Below are 17144 nucleotides of genomic sequence, written 5' to 3'. Positions count from 1 at the left end.
ACCAACCTCTGGTTCATAGTAAACCTGAAGATATCGATCACAGTTCACACAGGCACTGAACAGTTTTCTTTTGAGCTTTTCCTCTACTGCTGTGGTATTCTGAAGTGTCCGCTATCCAAGCTTACATAAGTCAGCGAAAGAACACACCAGCTGGGCACTCTAGCTCCAGGATGCCCTTCAGGCGGGACGACGCACTTTCCGTTTTATCCATGCTACCCCTATTTGTCATGAATGCGCTTAGTGTAATGCTAGTGCTCTCTGGATGCTGCATTTAAGCACTTGTGAAAGGCTGCGTGTTTTTTTTTTTCATGTCTGGCATTTCTCAGAGGTCAGTAAGGCCAAGGGCATTCTGACAGGCATAAGTAGCTGGTGACAGCTTTACAGTGCTTGTGGGAATGTTCTCTGCCACAAGTACTTATGTCTCCTGACTGATGTCTGTTCCTGCAAAAGTCAAGTCGTTCTTCATTCACATTTCCCTGGATGAAAACCTACCCTAGTTTGCTCTCTCCCTCCACTGGCTCTAAAGTGATCTCCCCTCTCTCCCAACAGCTCGAGTGCTCTGTTGCAGTTCCTCCCCCCTCAGAGCAGCTCAGATTGAGGGCTCAGACTCTACTGGAGTCACTAAACCACTGTCCCACATCCCCTGTTCAATCAAATACCATTTTGTATCCTTGCAGTGTTATTATAGCTTGTAAGGATATGACATGATGAGTGTTTTCAGAAATTACAGAAATACACAAGATATAATAATAAAGGGCCTGCTGCATAGTAATCTAACTACCCCAGGCCACATATTCTTTTGTTTAAGTCTCCTCCATTTCTCATCAGTTTACCTTTCTTTGCATTTACATTATTATCAGCAGTTTAATATTTGAATTCTGATTGGAAGAGCTAGTGACTCTGGAATTTGGTGAGGCTCCTAACAATTTTGGCTCCATTGCCTTTTCTGTATCATTCAGAAGAGTTTCTGAGCTCCAGCTTGGAAGACTATCCTGCTTGCTTTCTTGATTGCTGTTTGTATAAAGAGCCCGTATATTTTTCGAATATTAGCAATAAGTGTTACAATCTGGACCTGAGATCAATTCACCTCAGTTCATCAAGAATGTTTGTACCAAGTCTCTCAGCGTGCATCCCACACTGATTTTATCACTACTGCCATGGCACAGCCTCACTTATTCCTTAAACCTCTTCATCTTAGGCGTCTGGGGGAGCTGTCTGTCTGCTCATCACACTTCTCTTTGACCACCGGGCCCCTTGGGAAATAGTCAGAGAAGGTTTTTTTTTTTTTAATTATTTTCAGAGAAGTTTTTTTTTTTTTTTTTTACTCACAAGTAACTATACCTGGAAAATGTTGCATTGTATAGTTCCCAGTTTTTCACTCGGTTGTTGTTTTTTGATTTTGAAATCAAAAAACGTGCAGATTAACATGAATGATTAACAAATAGTGTAAATTGAAATAAATAGTGAAACATATTTAACAAATGTATTTAAATACATATAATATTCATTTTTCAGTTAAGTAAGTAAAGACACATTTTTTGCCTTGTTCTTAAATCATAATAAAAAAACAAACCTAAATTTTTCACTTATTTCCCTGATTAAAAAGTGCATCATGTGCATCCTGTACTCTATTATGAAAGTGTGATTTCTTGCAAGTGCGGTTCCTGCCTCTGCTGCTTTTTTAATTAACATGTTCTCAACAAACCATAAAGAGCAGGGAAGCATATGAGTTACACAGAAAATGTCAATAGTAACTGCTATGCTGACGACACACAACTCCTCTTCTCCTTTCCTCCCTCTGACCTACATGCTGCTTCCAAAATCTCTGCATGTCTAACCGACATCTCGTCTTGGATGGCAGCCCATCACCTCCAACTCAATCCCACCAAAACTGAACTAATATTCATTCCAGCAGATTCTTCACCACATCAGGATCTTGCTATTTACCTAGACAACTCGCAGCTCTCTCCTTCTGCAACAGCCCACAACCTTGGCGTAACAATAGACAACCAACTCTCCTTCTCAACTCACATCAGCAATCTTTCCTGCTCATGTAGATTCCTTCTCTACAATATCAGACGAATCCGCCCTTATCTGATAACCCAGGCCACCCAGATACTGGTTCAGTCCTTAGTAATTTCAAGACTGGACTACTGTAACTCCCTTCTAGCTGGTCTACCACTATGTACCACCCGACCTCTACAACTAATACAAAATGCAGCAGCACGACTAATCTTCAACCTTCCCAAATTCTCCCATACCACCCCTCTGCTACGTTCCCTCCACTGGCTCCCAGTAGCTGCACGCATCAGGTTCAAAATACTGATGCTGGCCTACAAAGCCAAACATGGAGTAGCACCATCCTACCTCACAGCCCTTATTACACCTCGCACTGCACCTCGTATACTCCGAGCCTCCAGTACTGCTTGCCTGGTCCCTCCATCTCTGAAGGTAAAAGGAAAACATTCATCTAGACTCTTCTCCATCTTGGCCCCTCGGTGGTGGAATGAACTTCCCCTCGAGGTCAGAACAGCTCAGTCACTGAGTACCTTCAAACGACAGCTCAAGACCTTCCTCTTTAAAGAATATTTAGATTAAATTGTAATTTTCTTTTTGTCGAACTTGTGTACAGAAACTACAACAGAGTGAATAAAATGAGTGAAAGTGAAGTGATTGTCACACGTGATACACAGCACACAGTGCACACAGTGAAATTTGTCCTCTGCATTTAACCCATCACCCTGAGTGAGCAGTGGGCAGCCATGACAGGCGCCCGGGGAGCAGTGTGTGGGGACGGTGTTTTGCTCAGTGGCACCTCAGTGGTACCTTGGCAGATCGTGATTCGAACTGGCAACCTTCTGATTACGGGGCCGCTTCCTTAACCACTAGGCCACCACTGCTAGATGTATTCATTGTTGGGGTCCTGGTGAACCAGAATTGATCTCTTCATCGATGGTAACTTAAGCACGTTGTAAGTCGCTCTGGATAAGGGCGTCTGCCAAATGCCGTAAAAGTAAATGATGTAAATGCAAACATAAGAAGGGAATGTGATGTCTTATTTTGGTACATCATTCAAAAATATCCTAGTACATAAAGTGAAAAGGCAGATGGAATTTTGTTACTTGATCAAGTAATCAATGGTTTATTTATCAAAATAACACATTTTAGAAGAAGGCTTAATTGCTCCATATTGTATTGTAGTACCTCCACTTCTGCAAAAATTGCAATACTACTTTTAGCCACTAGACGTCACACGCCACCATTTACATTTACGGCATTTATAAGACGCCCTTATCCAGAGCGACTTACAATCAGTAGTTACAGGGACAGTCTTCCTGGAGCAACTTAGGGTTAAGTGTCTTACTCGGGGATTTGAAAGTGGGTCTTCAGGTTCAGGCGAGTGTGTTACCCACTAGGCTACTACCACCATTGTGCACAGCTAAAATATCCAACCTCAAATAAAATGTTAGCGTGTCCATGTCCCTGCTGCCTGGCCCCTCACACAACCATGGGCCAGTTCTGCAGGAGCTTGTGGACTGCTGTGACACCTCATGTCTGGAACTGAACATCAGTTAAACCAGGGAGATGGTGGTGACCTTCACCAACAAGCAGAGGGACTCTGGCTGCAGCAGTTACCACCTTCATCCACGGGAAGCCAGTGGAGCTAGTCGCGGAGTATAAATACCTGGGCACCATGTCAAACCATGCGCTGAAATTCTCCAAACACAGAGGAGATTCTCAGGAAGTGTCACCTCCTTAGGAAGCTCAATTTCTTAGGAGTCAGAAAAGACATTTTATCGACTCTACTTACTACTCCTTCATAGAGAGTGTCTATCTTCATCATCTGTTTGTTCCATTCCACCAGTGAAGTGATTGTTGTTGTGAGACACAGCACAGCACACGTTGCACAGAATGTGTCCTCTGCTTTTAACCCGTCACCCTTGGCGAGCGGTGGGCAGCCATGAAATATCACACGCAGGCTGGCACTTAAGGTCCCCTCCGAACTCCGTCTCCGATGCCCCCGGCTGCAATACAGAGGATGAAGTCTTTGTTCCCAAAGCTGTCCTTCTTTTTGAACTCCTGACATGCACCAAAACAACCACTATCACCTCAGACTCTCCCACCCCTTAACCCAGATCTACTCAGATTTGAGTTTCTCATTTTTCACATTTTTCTTTTTTAAATTCACATAAGTGCAGAGGTGGCAGTAGCCTACAAACCCAAGTTCAAATCCCACTTACTAGCACTCTAGTCCCTGAGTGTCTCCAGGGCGACCTGATAAGGGCGTCTCTGATATGTAGTTATTTATCATTGTTCATAGTGCAATACACAGAAATTTGTTAATGTTTGTCATCTGTAACAACTGTTATATGTGTGCGCTGCTCAACTGTGCGTTTTAAATGGCCCCTCGGGGACGTTCTTTCAAATGAATCTTTCTGTGAAGCATTCGTGAACTCCCCTTCTTTTCAATCCTAAATGAGTAATATGACGGCAGGTAGAAAATGTAGAAACGTCCCCGGCTTGCTGGAACGGCCAACGTCGTTCTTAATGAAGCATTTGCCTAATTTTCTCCACGTCCTTCGAATGAATGAACCCTCTGCCGCCGCTCGTCGATCGGCATGAGCGCCGTGGCGGTGCGCCGCCCTAACTCGTCCGTGCGGAAACGCGCCCCTCGGAGTCGCTGGCCGCCTGTCACTCGTCAGTTCGTGCCGGCGTGGTCGTGGCGGCGTCGGAGTGGATGGGTGGAAGGGACCGCCGGTCTGAACGCCACGGTCACCTGAGGATTTCGGCGCAAACACGACTTCCGCTCGAGTGAGAGAAAACGAGGCGGCGCGACAGGCTCCCCATCCCGTCGCTGGCGGAAGGTGAGTCGGTGCGTGAGAGAGGAGTTCGCGGCCATCCGCCGGTCGGTTGAAACCTACTTGGTTCTTTTTATTTCCAACCCGGGATCGCGTATCGCGGTTCAAAGCGCACGCGTTAATGTTACCGTGTGTGAACCCGAATCGGTGTTTTTGTGAACGCGACTTCGGGGTCCACGCATCGCCCCGAGCTGCCCGCTCGTTTCGTATTCATGACATTACAGCAGCGGGCTTCTGGTAAAAGGAGACACCGGAAAATCCCAGAAACTGTAGTAGTCAAATCGTCACCCGTTTAACTTGAAAGGTTTAGTTTTTTTTTTTTTTTTTTTTTTGCACATGCAACAACTTGAAAGCCCGAGCTGTCGTCTTAGCTTTCGCCTCGTCTTTGCTTTGGGGAGAGTGAAAGATTCGATCTCCTCTCGGAGAGCCGAATTAACATTTAATGAAGCTTGTCCATCAGATTCTGATGCTGATGCTCGAAATTCACAGCAGCCATGAACCCCGAAAGGCGCCTCGGGTCTTTATTGTAACGTCGGTATTTTCTCCAGAGTCTCTCGGCTCCACGGGGTGCGGTTCGTGGTGAATTTGCGAATCGCAGCGGGATCGGAATTGATCCGTATTTGCCGGCGTCCGGAGCGTTTCTGCCTACACAGACCTCGTCGGGATCTGAAGTTATGGGCGCGGAGTGTGAGGGAACTTTGCAGAAATTGGCAGACGCAGATAAATCTGCTGGGGTTCAGTCTGAGAAAGGACCTGATGCATAATAGCCCCCCCCCCCCCCCATCCTCATAAAAAGAAGCCTTCAGATCCCACCTTCCAGGAGTGTGTGGATGAGGGTCTGTCTGAGCTTTTTGGGGACAGCTGCTGAGCGGGACTGCTCCTCGAATCCCTTTCATATGTTACAAGCTGCCTTGGTGCTATCTTTCACACTTTCGCGTCTTCAACTTAACCTTATCATCTAGCAGCAGACAGGAATGAAATATTAAGTGGCACCTCCATCTTCATCGCCTCCTCAGGGTTTTTCTCTCTCTCTCTCTCTCTCTCTCTCTCTCTGTCATGTTCCCTCCCTCTTGACATTCAACAGTCACTCATTCCTCTATCTCCTCTATTTCAGTCGAACGCCTGGGCTGCAGCGATATTACGGCTCCGTGGCCTTTTGATTGGGGCTGAATAAAACATGGCCATGTCTCCTCTCCCACCTGCGCGTTTTATTCTCTACATTAATGGTGTTGAGGTGCCCACAACATGCTCGTCTGCCCTGGACCCATTCTTCACAAACGTTGTCTATTGCCGCCCTTCCGTGGCTTCGGGTGAAGAACGATCGTCCTCGACTTTTCAGAAAAGGAAAGGGACAAAACGTAACCTTGTGTGCATTTGGGAAAGTGTTAAGGAGGTCTTTGTCGTAATTGCATCTGACAAGCCTTGCTTCAGTTTACTTTATTATAGCAAAATAAAAGTGAAACTATATACAACGCTCCAATGAGCAAGCTAGACGTATGTGTCTGATTTTGTGTGTGTGTGACAGCCTGCCACTGTCGCCCTCTCCTGGCCATGATTGGTGTTTACGCTGTGCTGCTGATGTTCGCTCCGGCGTCCGCCTCCTCTGCGGAAAGCAACTCCCACAGACCCAGACATGACACAAATCTGGAGATCTGTATCCTTCTTCAGCAGCTGTGTGTGAGCAGAAGTGTATTTAGCATTGCGTAGGTTTATCCTTAAAGCCGGTTCACCAGATAAACGTCTGTTTGAAACAAAGAGGAAGGACCAGCTCAACGCCCTCAAGAACCTTGTGGAGCTCAATGACATCAACCAGCAGTACAAGATCATAGACATCATGTTAAAAGGCCTCTTCAAGGTGACCCGCCCATCTGTCCTCACTGTAGTCTCCTCACTTCTTCTCATGTGGCTGTTTTAATCGTCTCCAGTTTAATAAATAACTACCGTATAAACATTCGCTTTTTCACAAATGTGGAGCTGATTCTTCCAGAGATGAATTCTGTAAAAAGCCAAACTCTGCAGCCAAAACTGAGAGATCAGAGTTTATATGATCATGCTTGACATCATACCAGCAGTGTTTCAACCGTACTGGAGCCATAAGTCAGACATGAAATACTGTATTAAATACTTTTTTTTCATTACATTTTATATTGTCACTTTAGACATTATTAATGATTTATTTTATTTAGTACATGCCACTAATAAGACCACTAATAGGATTGTGCATACACATGAGCCGATTACTATATATTTTTAGACATACAGTATATGCATGTAGAATATAAAAATGTTGGCAGCCTGTATAAATATACATATGGCAGAGCCATGCAGCCGGACCGCTCATGCTCCATTCAGTACAAGGTCAGGCCAGGCACTAAATCTGATGTGTGACATCTGCTTTGTCAGCACAAGTAATGTGTGTGTGGGTGTGCCGCGTGATGTGGCCATGTGTAGGTTCTGGAAGATTCTCGAGCCGTTCTCCTGGCAGCCAACATGCAGCCGGATGACCCCTTCCCAATGGATGACAAAATCAAAGAGGGTAAGTCCTATGCTTCCTATCTTTCTATTTTTTATTCTTTTTTTCCCCCCACTTTCTCATTCAGTTGTATGTTGTGTGTGTGTGTGTGTGTGTGTGAGTAGTGCTTCACCCCCTACTTTTCCAGGGTTTATGTTCCTTAAAATGTCTTAAAGGTCCCCTGACATGATCCTGTATATTGGTCTTAGTGTTCCCCTAATACTGTATCTGAAGACTCTTTCCGATATTCAGCCTTGGTGCAGAATTGCAGCTACTTTGAGCCAGGTTTCCCCTGGATGCTCCATTACTTTATCTGTAGCTTTAAATGCTAATGAGGAGGAGAGTGGCACAGAAATGACATCATCAATACCATTCACCAACCACAATGTTTGGCGCAGACATGTCAGCGTTTTTCCCAGAAAAAAATCGAATTAACCCGCTGTTAATTAGGTTACTAGGCTTCCTTATACCTGCAGCAACCCTGTTTTCTCTCCCTCTTTATTTAAGCCATCAGATTCCATGTTGGTGCATGTAAATGTGATCTTTTCTTTTGTGATTGCCTATATCAGCATATTCCCACGTGGTTGAGAACACGGCGTTCTTCGGGGACGTGGCCCTTCGTTTCCCGCGCATCGTGCACCATTACTACGACCGCAACGGCGACTGGGGAGGTCTGCTGCGCTGGGGGCTGCAGTTCTGCAACCAGACCGGCATCTTCACCGGGGGGGCCCATCAGCACGTCCTCACGCTGGTGAGAGCACAGCTTGAAATGGAGGGAGGAATGAAGGAAATTGAGAACTCGGGAGCTTGTTTTGTCTCAGAGTTGATTTTTTTTTTTTTTTTCCCCCCTCCTCTTGGCACTGGAGACCCCGTGGTTTCATTTTCTCTCTTTCTCGTCTGCACCCTCTGTTTATTTGTGATTGCACGTCTTCCTCATTTTTCACCTGTCTCCCTCTCTCCAATCCTGCCCCTTTTCCTCACCTTCCTACTTGTCTCTCGCTTTCTCTCCCTCTCTGCAGATGTCACAGGAGCTAGGAATAACAGAAAAATCCCCAGACTTCATCAACCCCTACCGCACCGAGCGGGACGACGTGAGTCTCCTGAGCATTCTGCTCACAACCTTCTGTCCAACACTGCATGTCCCAGTCCCACATCACATCTCAGCCGGAAAAGTGGTTCAGCTCGAGTGTCAAAATGCTGCCACCTCCTTTTATCAGCACAATTCCCATAAACCACATGAATCGGAACTCTGTAACTGGATGTAATTGTTGAAACCGATGCATGGTTTGTTTATGTGCAGAAATGCGGGAAATATTCTCTCCCTCTGTTTTTCTGGTGAAGGTGCTTCACACAGCTGAAGCGTTCCAGAAGATTTTGAGGGAGGAGGAGAAGAAGCGGCGGAAGGAGGAGAAGAGGAAAGAAATCAGGAAGGGTCCGCGGATCTCTCGCTCTCGCTCAGAGTTATAGCCGGTGTGGCAGAGCTGTAATGTTTTCCTGTGAGAGATGAAGGGTCTAGGACAGACAGGAGATGACTGTCGTGTTTGGAGCAGAGTGGGGAATGGGAGAACTTCTTCCCACACCTGGCTCTCAAGGGCCCGTTCATGTGCTGGTTCTCATTGCAGTTGGCTTTTATTATGTTTTATTGGGGCCTTTGTTGAATTTGTTGTCCTCTAAGTAGGTTTGAATAGTTATTATTGGTTTATTTCAGGCTCTGATAATAAAAAAAAAAAGGCTGCTATGAGAGATACATTAAACCAGATGTGTTTCCCCCCCCCGATAATAATTTTTGCAAAAGCTCACTCTCCGATGAACCTGTGTGGGTTTTATATATTTCAGAGGTAAAGTGTTCCTAAAATGTGATGAGGGTTCGTTTTTGATAACAGTATGATGTTATAATATTCTTTAAATGAATAAAGAAGAATGAACAAATTGATGAGAATGTTCCTAGAAACATGTGTCCTCCATGTTTGTGCCGAAAAATGTATTTTATTACAACTTTAGTCTTGTGTATTATTTTTTGCACCCTTGAGTTGCTCAAAATTGTATTAAAGTGCTTCGGTGTACATTTCCATGCTAATGTCACCCTGGCATTGAGGCAACCCAGAATGCCCCTTAAAGTGTTTTCTTCCTAATTAAGCCAGAGCGATATCTATTAATAACCCAGATAATGCGGCTTGGAATAGTGGGATAGAAGGACAATGTAAAGGAGGAAGCCACAACATTTAATTAGCTTTAATAAGCTTCACTTTGGTTCCAGATTTTTTTGCTGTCCAGTCATTTTATTTTCCTTATGCTTGAAACATGACTGAAAATATACAGAGCATGACTCTATATCAGAGTGGCTTACGGTCACTTATTAAAGGTGACTAATAGTCATATTTAAAATTATTGTTAGTGCTATTATATGTTCACTGCTGGGTGCAAACATTCAAATCATGTCCAGTAGTGAAATATACATTTGCTTACAGCACCATATTGAACAAAACTGGATGACTTTTGAGACAAGGCTTTGACGTCTTAACGCAGCGTGAAGTGACGTGCCTTACCGAGTAATCCAGATTATTGTGCAAGTAGGATGTTCTTAAAATAGAAGTGGGAGTGTGTGAGCTATTATTAGAAACTTTTATTTCCCTTTAAATGAATGAACGGGGATAAGCGTACAAAAAAAAAAAAAAATGTTGAATTTTCTCTCAACACAGATTTGGTGTAGAACAGTAACGTGTACATGTACAGAGTAATGTGAGAGTGGCTGCACGTATGTTGGCCTATTATCTAAATTCATGAGAATGAAAGTCATATTTTTATTATTATTTATGAATATCGGCCTACATTCACCGTCGCTTATTTATCATAATGATATCTTATCAGTGTGCATGTATATACAAATCACAAGCTCATTGAAATCCAGTCAGGTTATTCAGTGGCCAGTGAGTTAATTATTTGTCGGATAGCAGGAAATAGCTCAAGAAGAAGCCAGGTAAACAAGAAAATCAAGGTACAGTGCGTCACTCGTATGATTGAAGCGTATGATTGACACGGAATCTTTCACACAACATATGAAGACGGGTGAAGAAGGTTTTCAGCTTCACCTTCTGATGCGTGTTCACATGGTCACAGGGAGGTTATGGCGTGTCTAATCTATATCCTGCTGCACGGCTTGATGATTCTGTATGCCGACAGGGATGAAAGTGAAATAAGAAACTCTTTTAAACTTGGACGGACCAAAAGCCTGGATCCTGATGTCAACTGTAAGCTAACTCTTATATTACTGACAGTTTGAAATTATGCTGTAGTCAAACCCGATCTACTGACACAACGAAATGTGTCCTCTGCTTTTAACCATAACCCTTGGGGACGGGGCTTTGCTCAGTGGCACCTTGGCGTCTGAGGATTCGAACCAGCAACCTTCTGATTACGGGGCCGCTTCATTACCCTCTTGGCCAACATTTGCACTAGTGTGAATTTGGACAGTTTTATTGCTTTTTTAATTCAGTGCAACTGTTTTCAGTTCTTCTAAAATTACCGAAAAGATAATTAACTGCCATTTACAGTCATTTACAACATCTGGACTGGAGTTTTGACACATTCACTGTGTTTGTAATGTCAGAAAAATGACCTTTGAATATTGAATTGCCCAGTTTCAAGTGGAAGCAAGGTCAGCGAACATACCTCCACTCAGCTGGAGCGACAGAACAGTAAGTTTCTGAATAACTGAATCCACTGCTGCAGAATTTCATAATGCAGGAACTACATTGTCTTGCATGTGTGGGTTTTAGGTTCCTGTGCTTCAAATACTGGGACAATCCCCAGAGGAGGAAAAGATTATAAAGCAAAATGATCCATCCAGAGACCTGAGGGAAGCCACCTGCCTGAAATGCAGAGGATGCCTATTTTACAGTGGTAGACTTTGCCGATGCATCTTGGGATAGCGGTGCATCTGAGCACTGTGCAAGATCTAATGATCTTGAAGAAGGTTGGAATACAGAGTATATTCATTTTGCAGTAGAGCCTGATTCATGAAATGTATGAAATGATTGCATTTGTTGAATCATACATGGCTTTAGGCCTATAGATTATGATGCATCTTCTGCCTGGGTTACTGGGTTACTGGTTTCTCCTGGAGCCTTATGACAGAGAGAAGGTATAATTAGTAATGAAGTGTATTAGTCTACAAAATGAACTGTTCTCTATTAGAAGTGTCCTATTAAAAGGTCATTTTGCATTTTCTGTTATTAGATTAACTTGTAATACATTGCTAAATGCCTAATAATCTTTGGTGCTGTAATTATTGTGAAAATAGTGTCACGAGAAACAATGTCATTTGTTGTCAGCGTTATTGGACTGCCCTTAACTTTTTTTTCTTTTTTGATGTCATGAAAAATACTGTCCCTGCATCAATCGTCTTGTAAAGGACTGTGATAATCATGTTTTTGCCACATCACACAGACACAGAGAGACACATGACAGCAGAATTATGTAAAACATGAATTGAAATAACTGTATAAATAGGAATGGCTGTTAATGAATGGAATATCTGTGTGAATGTAGACAGAATGAAGTGTTGTTAGTTGCTGCTTGTGTAGTATGATGTAGTTACAATGTAACGTGTCATGACATGACTTCCAAAATTCTGATTCAGTTGTTTTTGGTTACAGATGTCTTCAATAAATACCAAAATCAGACCAGATAAAATATTTCATTCTGGGACAAAACTGAAAATTGTACACTTAAAGAGTAGTATTGATTATTTCAACCATGTAGATTGAAATCTGTTGAGCTGAATTCTTATGGTATGTCACTGTGTCTATGTAAAAAAAAACACATGATCTTCACAAATAAAGGGGAGGACTTTATGATGAGGATCTGTTTAAAGTGCTCTTTGTGGGAGTGGCTTGGCATCATTCAACCATCTGACTGCCAAAAAATGTTCCATATCTCCTGCTTTCATTTCGCTTTGGGTTTGACCTTGAACACAGAAACATGCTGGTGAAAAAAAAAAGAGTCAGTCAAAAATATTTGTGGTGATGAGCACCCATATAAAGAAGATTTTCTGTTCAGCATTTAGATTCGTATTAGTTATTTAAACCAATTTAAAAGTAACTATTAGACTGCTAAATCAACATTCATATTCAAGAGCAAATTACCTTTATGTTATATATTAAATTAATTATATAAAATATATACACTTACTGGGATATAAAAAAATGGATGATATTTAATTTACTGACATACAAACAAATAGCCTTATTCATCAATGTCACATTGTGATCTGGGTTTTTTTGGAATTAAAATAAAGAAGCATGAAGAAACCCTGGATGGGATTCTTCGAGCACCCTCACCTGATGTAGAACGTGAATAGGTTGATATATGATACAATCATGTGTATCATTTTACATTTACATTTGCAGCTATTTATCAGACGCCCTTCTCCAGTCCCCCCTGGAGCAATTTAAGTGTCTTGCTACAATACAATGGTAGTAAGTGGGATTTGAACCTGGGTCTTCTGGTTCACAGGCGAGTGTGTTAAAACATTAATCAAAATAAATATGCTATGAAAAAAATGATAATATAAAGTTTGCTGTGGATACATGTTTTGACAACGTTCAATAATTGTCTTGTCCTTAGGAAAAATTACGAGCAATATGCTGTGAATTTTACATGGTGATTTTTATCAGTAGAGTACTAGTACACGTAGTACAGCACAAAGCAAGGGTATAACAAAAAGGAAGGTAGACAATACAATACAATTACATAACCATAGAGTGTTCCTGGCCCAAATAAAACATGGAAAACACACTAATCAAATCAAACGTTACAATGTTCTATGAATGAGCGCAAATGACAAAACTGCAGTCTTCAATTTACACACGTCAGGTTTGCCAGTTGCATTCACTAGATTTTATTTTTACGTTTGCAGCAGATGCTCTTATCCAGCCTTATAATCAGACGACAGTAATTTTGTTTTACTACGAATAGTGAGAGGTTTTGCTCTTGACGTTGGATGTCGGTATTGATTTTGTCCAGTAGGTGTCAGTATGACTTTAAGGTTTCACACTCATCGCTTTGCTGCCATTGCATCGGTGAACCTTTTTCACGAAACTCTTTTAGAATTATTCGTACAACTAATCTGTTACAACTTTATTATTGGTTCTAGAATACCAGGAGGTTGCAAAGAGACAAAAAGGGGGGTAAAAAAAGAGCGAAATGTTCAGTAAAACCTGACGGGGGCGACACTCGCCGCACGGCCTTTGTTTTGGTGGGAGCCGAACTCGTGAAGTCGGCCAGTGAACACGTCCTCCGCCCGAGCTGCGGAGCTCACGGGATCAAATGCGAGCCGCTGAGCGGAGAGGCCATGGCGGGTGCAGGTGGGTCGCACACACCGAACCGACGCAGTGAGTAATAACGCGGCCGCCGCGTAGGAAGCACCGCAACTTTCCGGCAAAACTAAGGTTTTTTTAAGGACAGTTTTCAGATCATTTGAACCAGCGTGCTGACTGTTTCACGCCACCAGACAGAACTGAAAGCAAGAAACGTCCACGTAGCATCGAGCTGACTTTCGGTTCTGCACGCAAAGTATTTTCACTTTACGACTTTGCGTTTTAATTAGGCGTGACCTGGTTAAATTTAATTAGTTTTGCGCATTAATAGACAATAACATGAGAAAAACAGACGTGACGACACCGATGACCTTTGACTGTTGTTATGGTGGCGCCCAGAGTTTCTCGAAAACGTTTCGTAATCTCTGATCATGAAAAACTGAACAAACGAACCTTGACCTACACAAATGTCGCAGGGTAACCAACAGATTTTCTGGAGAGATCATTTCACCCCAAATGAACAAAAAATATTGTAAAATTTGAGTCCTGCCATAAACCTACGATTCATATTTGCTTTGTGGCTCCGTGTGTTGACTTGTTGACAAATGAGAGAAAAAATTGTTCATACTACATATTTTTAACGATCTCTTAATTAGTAATTAGTTAAAATGCAATTACTTTATAATTGTACTTGCAAATTTTGGATCTGAAGGTGGATCTGAATAATGTTCCAAACAACTGTCTCTATGTCTTCCACAGAAGAAGGGAGGCTTAAGGAAGAAATGATACTGGATGAAGATGTGGAAGTAAATGACGAGGAGGGAGAGATGTCTGAAGTATCAGAACTCCGACTGGTCCTGGTTGGCAAGACGGGCTCTGGGAAGAGTGCTTCTGGCAACACAATCCTGGGTCATCCGCACTTCCGCTCAGAACTTAGCGCAAGCTCTGTAACCCAGTGCTGTGAAGTGGGATGTCTGGAGATAAAGGATGCCGAGGTTGATGACAAGGAGAAGCATGGAAGTGCCACAAGAAAAAAAAGGATAGTGGTCGTGGACATGCCAGGTTTTGGTGATACTCGTCTGGAGCCCAACCAGATTCATGTGGAAATTGCCAAATGTGTTACTCTGTCCGCCCCCGGACCTCATGCATTCCTATTGGTGATCCCCTTAGGACGCTACACCGAAGATGAGGGCAAGGCTGCCTGTGAGATGGCACAGTTGTTTGGTGAGGTTGCACTGCGTAACCACACATTGGTCCTCTTCACCCGGGGAGATGATCTTGAGGGGGCAGGGATCGAGGATTACATGGGGTGCTCGGCTCCGGAGGAGCTGAGGAAACTTCTGGCGAGGTGTAGAGGGAGGTACCACGTCCTCAACAACAGAGACCGCCAGAACCGGGACCAGGTGAAGGACCTTTTGGATAAAGTCTGTAGGATGGTGGAACAAAATGGTGGCAGTTTCTACACCAACACTATGTTCCAGGACGCAGAAGTGGCCATCATAGAGGAGCAGGAGAGGCTGATGAGGGAAAGAGGGCAGGGGGAAGGAAAAGAATCAGATGACAGCTCTCTGTCCAGAGAGATAAAGAGAAGGAAGACAGATCTGGAGAAGCCGCTGGATGAAGAAGAAGCAGCCTCTAGCCACTTGGGGGTTAGGAAGATGAATGTAGAGGTGGTGTCAGATGACAGTGTTAGGTCCGAGAGATGGGTGGAGGAAATGAGGCCAAATCCTTGGGCAATGCTACAGGACAGTGGGCAGAGGTTATGGGCGAGGAGGAGGGGAGCCAGTGGCACGGGCCTGAACCGCCGCCAGTCTTTCCGCTCGGCGTTGAGAAGTTTACGGAGAGAGGCTGCACTGTCTGGGAAAGTTCTAGAGAAAGTGAAGGTACTGGTGGCTGCTGGGGCCACTGGCATGGCTGTTGGTGTTGTTTTTGGAGCAGCTGCCCCATTGGCAATGGCAGCAGGAGCCACAGTGATGGGGAACACAATGGGGTTGGCCGCAGGCCAGCTTGCAGGCATGTCTGTCACTGGTGGGGCTGGAGTTGGGAAGGCAGTGGGGGCCATAGTAGCAGCAGCTACAGGTAAGACTGCAGTGGCTCTGGGTGCAGCCACAGGAGGGGTCCTGGGAGGTTCGGTAGGAGCACTAGCTGGCACAGAAGCCTTGGGTCCTAGGGAAGCAGCATTTGATGCCCTGGTCCAGGTAGGCGTGGTTGGAGCTGGGATGGTGGGGGTGTCAGCAGGCGTAGGGAGTGCTGTGGGTGCAGGGGCTGCTTTAGGTGTAGTCCTAGAGAGTGCTGCAGTCGGCACAGCTGCCTTGGCAGCAGCTGAAAGCTCTGGGGTGGTGACTGTGGCAAATGCCACCTTGTCCCAGGGTGCTGTGGCAGTGTCCGGTGGCAGTGTAGCTGGGGTGGTGCAGACTGTAGCTTGTGCTCCAGTAGGTCCAGGGGGTGCCGTGAGCACATCAGGGATCATCTGCAGCACCATGGGAGCAACAGCACGGATCTTGACTGCAGTGGCGGAGATCGGAAAAGTCGCTGCTGGAATTGCCCTGGCAGGAGGCCTGGCAGTGAAAGTTGTGAAGGAGAGGGTCTGCACTGGTTCCACTGAAGCCGGCTACTCTGAGAAGAAATCCTATGAAATCTACTGGAACAAACCATAATGATTTGTGCCTCAATGACGTTCATAACTGCAGTTGATTTAATTATTTTTATTCATGCATATGTCATTTAAATTTTACTATGAAGAATTTTACTAACTACAAATTGTTGCAAATAAATTTCGTGGTCTCATAATTTTAAATATTTAGATGCACTTATTTTATGACATAAGACTTTCTCTGTTAACATTTGCATATTTTCAGCAAGTTGCAGTTCTCATGCACCCTTAGTTGTAAGCTTGTGAATATTTCTGAAGGTGTTAAACACATTTGAGTTTGATAAAAAAAATGAAGTTGGAACAACTCTAAAAAGCTTTGGAATGGTTCAAACCGAAACATGGCAGTGTTAATTATTGTTATTAGGTGTGCCTTCTGATGGAAATAAATCTGTATATCTTTTCTCCTTGTCTACTGATCTGTGCTGATAAAATAAAAAATACATTTCTGAAACATGTTTGCTGCCTGCTTCTGTTTATCAGTGAATAAACCGGCTGCATGTTACTGTGCGGAGGCGAGCATTAGACTTTTTTGGTTTTGCGGGAAAGAGCAATGCGAAATCAGACTACATTTAGATCGCAACGCCATCCAAGTCACAGATTGTAAAGCGGTAAGATCACTTCTGGCACAAGGAACTCTTTCATATGGAATGAAAGGGGGCGTTCCGTTTAAATTACCGGAGAGCTTCCGATCGATGACGTACTATCAGACCACGACAAAAGCCCTGGTCCCATTGGCCAGTGACGCCTGGTCTCATGACAACAACAGCACAGTTTCGGCCAATCGCGTTCCGATTTCCTTGACA

General features: G+C 43.9%; 3 protein-coding genes and 1 long non-coding RNA gene across 6 annotated transcripts in view; all 4 read left to right on the top strand.

Moving 5' to 3' along the window:
* mei1 (meiotic double-stranded break formation protein 1) overlaps positions 1 to 1265 on the top strand; it is a 30640-nt gene extending 29375 nt beyond the window's left edge. Inside the window, exons 30-31 of the mRNA XM_028985919.1 lie at positions 550 to 665; positions 1199 to 1265. Coding sequence (XP_028841752.1) covers positions 550 to 665; positions 1199 to 1265 — 183 coding nt within the window. The remainder of the gene's footprint in view (positions 1 to 549; positions 666 to 1198) is intronic.
* A 3377-nt stretch (positions 1266 to 4642) lies between these two features.
* On the top strand, positions 4643 to 9322 carry ccdc134 (coiled-coil domain containing 134). 2 transcript variants are annotated; one of them, XM_028987282.1, is made up of 7 exons: positions 4643 to 4873; positions 6385 to 6513; positions 6593 to 6714; positions 7311 to 7395; positions 7941 to 8122; positions 8391 to 8462; positions 8713 to 9322. In XM_028987282.1, exons 2-7 carry the CDS (start codon positions 6411 to 6413, stop codon positions 8836 to 8838), a joined length of 690 nt encoding a protein of 229 aa, XP_028843115.1. In that variant the 5' UTR covers positions 4643 to 4873; positions 6385 to 6410; the 3' UTR covers positions 8839 to 9322. The 2 variants fall into 2 exon arrangements, with proteins under 2 accessions (XP_028843115.1, XP_028843114.1); XM_028987281.1 differs by having other exon boundaries at positions 4646 to 4865.
* Positions 9323 to 10304: 982 nt separating this feature from the next.
* LOC114794620 (uncharacterized) lies at positions 10305 to 12223 on the top strand. The gene is made up of 3 exons (XR_003750364.1): positions 10305 to 10619; positions 11010 to 11066; positions 11148 to 12223. It is a non-coding gene; the product is annotated as an uncharacterized LOC114794620 (long non-coding RNA).
* A 1189-nt stretch (positions 12224 to 13412) lies between these two features.
* LOC114794618 (immune-associated nucleotide-binding protein 8-like) lies at positions 13413 to 16796 on the top strand. Of its 2 annotated transcripts, none has more exons than XM_028987280.1 (2): positions 13413 to 13736; positions 14448 to 16796. In XM_028987280.1, exons 1-2 carry the CDS (start codon positions 13724 to 13726, stop codon positions 16343 to 16345), a joined length of 1911 nt encoding a protein of 636 aa, XP_028843113.1. In that variant the 5' UTR covers positions 13413 to 13723; the 3' UTR covers positions 16346 to 16796. The 2 variants fall into 2 exon arrangements, with proteins under 2 accessions (XP_028843113.1, XP_028843112.1); XM_028987279.1 differs by having other exon boundaries at positions 13413 to 13763.
* Positions 16797 to 17144: the final 348 nt, after the last annotated feature.

This window comes from Denticeps clupeoides, chromosome 7 (assembly GCF_900700375.1).
Source record: "Denticeps clupeoides chromosome 7, fDenClu1.1, whole genome shotgun sequence".
Classification (NCBI taxonomy): Eukaryota; Metazoa; Chordata; class Actinopteri; order Clupeiformes; family Denticipitidae; genus Denticeps; species Denticeps clupeoides.
The sequence above is the reverse complement of the archived record's forward strand: the minus strand, read 5'-3'. Positions and strand labels throughout refer to the sequence as shown.